This window comes from Spea bombifrons, chromosome 2, assembly GCF_027358695.1.
Source record: "Spea bombifrons isolate aSpeBom1 chromosome 2, aSpeBom1.2.pri, whole genome shotgun sequence".
Lineage (NCBI taxonomy): Eukaryota > Metazoa > Chordata > Amphibia > Anura > Pelobatidae > Spea > Spea bombifrons.
Genome location: NC_071088.1, coordinates 56,461,724 through 56,465,259, shown reverse-complemented (window position 1 = coordinate 56,465,259; position 3,536 = coordinate 56,461,724). Strand labels below are relative to the sequence as shown.

Below are 3,536 nucleotides of genomic sequence, written 5' to 3'. Positions count from 1 at the left end.
GTTGGCACATTCAACTGATCCCGGAGCACCAGCTGATGGATGTGTGTTGGGATATAAGGAGCATTATCTACGTCTGCGCAAATCCTCTATGTGTCGGAATGGACGAGACTACATAGTGAACAGAGAATCGACTTATTGTACATGCACACTGGATGACTATATGTGGTAAAAGCACATATTCACACTTGCATATTAATATAGTCTTACTGGTATTCTATACAAAAAAATACTTTTGTATGATGTTTACCTTCTCCCCTCAAAGCGACTTTGGATATTTTCGAAAAGAGAATGAGTCGGTGTGTGAGGAGCAGCCAGAACTTCGGGGCCATGAGCTTGAACTGTGTATATTTGGAGAGAAGGAAAAGCTTAGGACCAATGGGTGAGTGCTATGTTTTCATGTGATACTTTATAACACATTTGAAACATTCTACTTCTGTACTTTATATTAAGATTTTCCTAGCATGTACCTTTTTCTCTGGAATCGGTTTCCCTATTTTTTCTATTGAACCACAGTTGTACTCCGCTAATTTATTATGTGTTTTCCTACACACCAGTTATCGAAAGATTCCTGGGGATAAGTGTGTTGGTGGAGTAAACCCGATACGAGAGGAAATGGACATGAGGAGAAAGTGCACCGGTGACCTAGCTCCTGAAACAAAGGTACAAACCTCTCCCATGTGTCTACATCTCTACATTGCCCCCAGGATAGTACAGCTCTTGTGCTTATGGTTTAACTCTCACATTACTCAGCAGCAGAGTAGGTGGAACAAGCCACCTGAAACAATTTATGCTTAAAGGTTTAATTACGTGTTTTAAGACATTCTCTCATTATGCTGTTTAAATCAAGACTGAAAATAGGTGAGGTTTATTCACTCGACGTTTGCAGGACAATTGCTTTGTCAATGATTAACATCATTAAGCTTTTTGAAGAACTAACTTCATCCATATGAAGAGTGTAGCTGAACCATTGTAATTCAAATCAATGATTTAAACTATACAAAGTTTCATGTCGGCACTTCCTGTGGCAGAAACTAGTCAATGCTAGCCCTTCATCATACATAGTGGTCAGTGAGTTGAGAACTCCTTTTTAGTTTGAAGCACACCAATGGGCCCTTGGAAGTCTTTATATTTCAGTCACACAAAACAGACACTGAGCTTGATTACGAGGGCACTAGATTTATCTGCCTTTGATCTGTAATATGAGTATCTGTTTTTGTATAAACACTCACTGGCCACTTTATTAGGTACACCTTGCTAGAACCGGGTTGGGACCCCTTTTGCCTTCAGAACTGCCTTCTTCCTCTTGGTATACTTTCTACAAAGTGTCCACCACAACATTCCTCAGAGATTTTGGTCCATATGGACATTATGTATATTTATATGTAGCTATTATGCTTGTCATATATAAAATAGTCTTATCACAGTAGGAATTGTCGGTGATGCTGGGCAAAGTTAAAGGTGAAGGTCCAATCAATGTAGGTGTGCAGCATAGCTTTACCAGAATTTATGTTCTGCTGTTGTGTGCCGTGGGGCATATTGGTGTGTGGAAGGCTGCAGATTTATATGTGCAGCAGGGGAGATGTGATTTGGGGTAGGAGACTGCTACTGTCACCAGATCTCAATCCAATAGAGCACCTTTGGCATGTGGTGGAACGGGAGATTCGCATCATGGATGTGGAGCCAACAAATCTGCAGCAACTGTGTGATGCCATAGTGTCCATGTGGACAAAAATGAGGAATGTGTGTGTCTATATGCTAGTATAAATACAATATCCTTGGGAGGCAGACAGTACTGTGAACAGTGGGTGCAAGCTGGAGCAGGAGGTTGACAGTGCTGTGTGCAGGGGGGGGCTGGATGAATGACTGACAATGCTGTGTGCTGCAGGGGCTGCATTGAGAATGCTAAACTGTCATGTGTGCACTGGGTAGGGAAGGGATGGAAAAAAGGGACAGTGGGGAAGAAATTAAAAGAGGAGAGAGGGAGATAAGGGAAAGCGGAGGAGAGGTCATAAAGAGAGAAAAAGTGATTACTTTGTTTTGTTTTTTTTTATGATATTGAACTTATCTCTTGGTTTCCGTCAGGATGCAGTGTCTTCCAGCTCAATCCCAGCAATTACCTCAGTGGTCATTGTTCTGCTTATTGCTGTTGTTGCTGTCGTCTTAATAATCAAGAAACATGTCTGCGGAGGGAGGTGAGAGCAGTGGAAAGGTTATGGGGATTAAAGATGAGGATGTCTTGTACGAAGAATACCACCACTGCAATCTAAATTAATATTAACCTTTAGAGTGCAGCTGAAGAAATTACTTTTGTCTAATATTTCTAACAGGTTCCTTGTACACCGTTACTCTGTATTGAGGCAGCATGTGGACACACTGGGGGATGAACCCCTAGATACTGGGATGGCAGACCCTCAAAGAAGCATTGTTTACCGTGATGATTCTGACGAGGTAAGTCCATTTAGGCTGCATGTATATTATAGGGGCAAAAAAACCAAAGACTTTTCACAATGACTTGGTGTGTGACATTTTTTCCTAATATTTTTGTTGTTCTTTTAGGACCTTTTGGAGTGACACATGCTAAGATGTTCTGTGGTCTTCACTCTGAAGTTCCAGATAAACAGAGGACACTGAGAATCTCATCAGGCTAATCCTGGATTTGACAGTGACTCTAGAGATGCAAAATTATGTTTTAAAAGATGGTGCATAACTACAAAGTTATGATGGGAAAAGCACTTATTAATGAGTCTGCCCAGCTTGAGTGTCTTGCATTCTCCCAGCAACCATGTTTTCATTTGTGTTTCAATATCATATACTTTTGAGCTATGGTTCTTGGCAAGTAATAACATTCCCTGAAAATATATGCGAACTGCACCTGCTTTGAATATATTTTATGTAGTGATTTTGAGGTCAGATACACTTACACTGTAAAAATGGATGTAACCACTGCTGGAGGATGTTATATTCCTAACTTCTTTCATCATGTTCTCTCTTTACAAGCAAGTTTTTTCCTTTTTCTTTTTCATTCCTTTGAATGGCTTATGTATACTATATTTTATAGAGTGGTGGGAAAATTCAATTTTTCTGAGAAGTTAAATCTTACTCAACGAACCCTCCGTGTTACCTTCTTCCTACCCTCAAGTGATATATTGTATCTTTTATACAAAAAATAGATTTTTCTGTATGTTTGTGAATTACAAGTGTGAAAATTAAACAAATTTTTTGCTTGTTCCCATGGTAGGAAATGATGAGTTCACATTTTTTATTATGTGACAGAAGCACTTGGGAATGACAAAACAATGTAATCACATGGACATGGTTTGACTGAAAGAGATGGAAGCTTAATGACAAACTACATAATAACCCAGGGCAAGTTGTAAAATGAAAAGAACCTGGCAACAGTTAAAACCCATTCGGCCTTTCTAGACTGCCTATTTGTTCCTAATGTAGACACAGAGCTTGTCTTAGATTCAGGAAAATTTTATGACTATCCCATGCATGTTATGCCTTTCTCTTAGTAAAGTAAAAACTTAACATTA

General features: G+C 39.5%; 1 protein-coding gene across 1 annotated transcript in view; it reads left to right on the top strand.

Moving 5' to 3' along the window:
- Nucleotides 1-3,536, top strand: part of SORT1 (sortilin 1) — a 37,056-nt gene extending 33,520 nt beyond the window's left edge. The window contains exons 15-20 of the mRNA XM_053454290.1: nt 1-165; nt 263-379; nt 555-660; nt 2,083-2,192; nt 2,328-2,448; nt 2,557-3,536. The exon at nt 1-165 is cut by the window's left edge and continues 25 nt beyond it. Of these exons, the coding sequence (XP_053310265.1) occupies nt 1-165; nt 263-379; nt 555-660; nt 2,083-2,192; nt 2,328-2,448; nt 2,557-2,571 (634 nt within the window). The 3' untranslated portion in view covers nt 2,572-3,536. The remainder of the gene's footprint in view (nt 166-262; nt 380-554; nt 661-2,082; nt 2,193-2,327; nt 2,449-2,556) is intronic.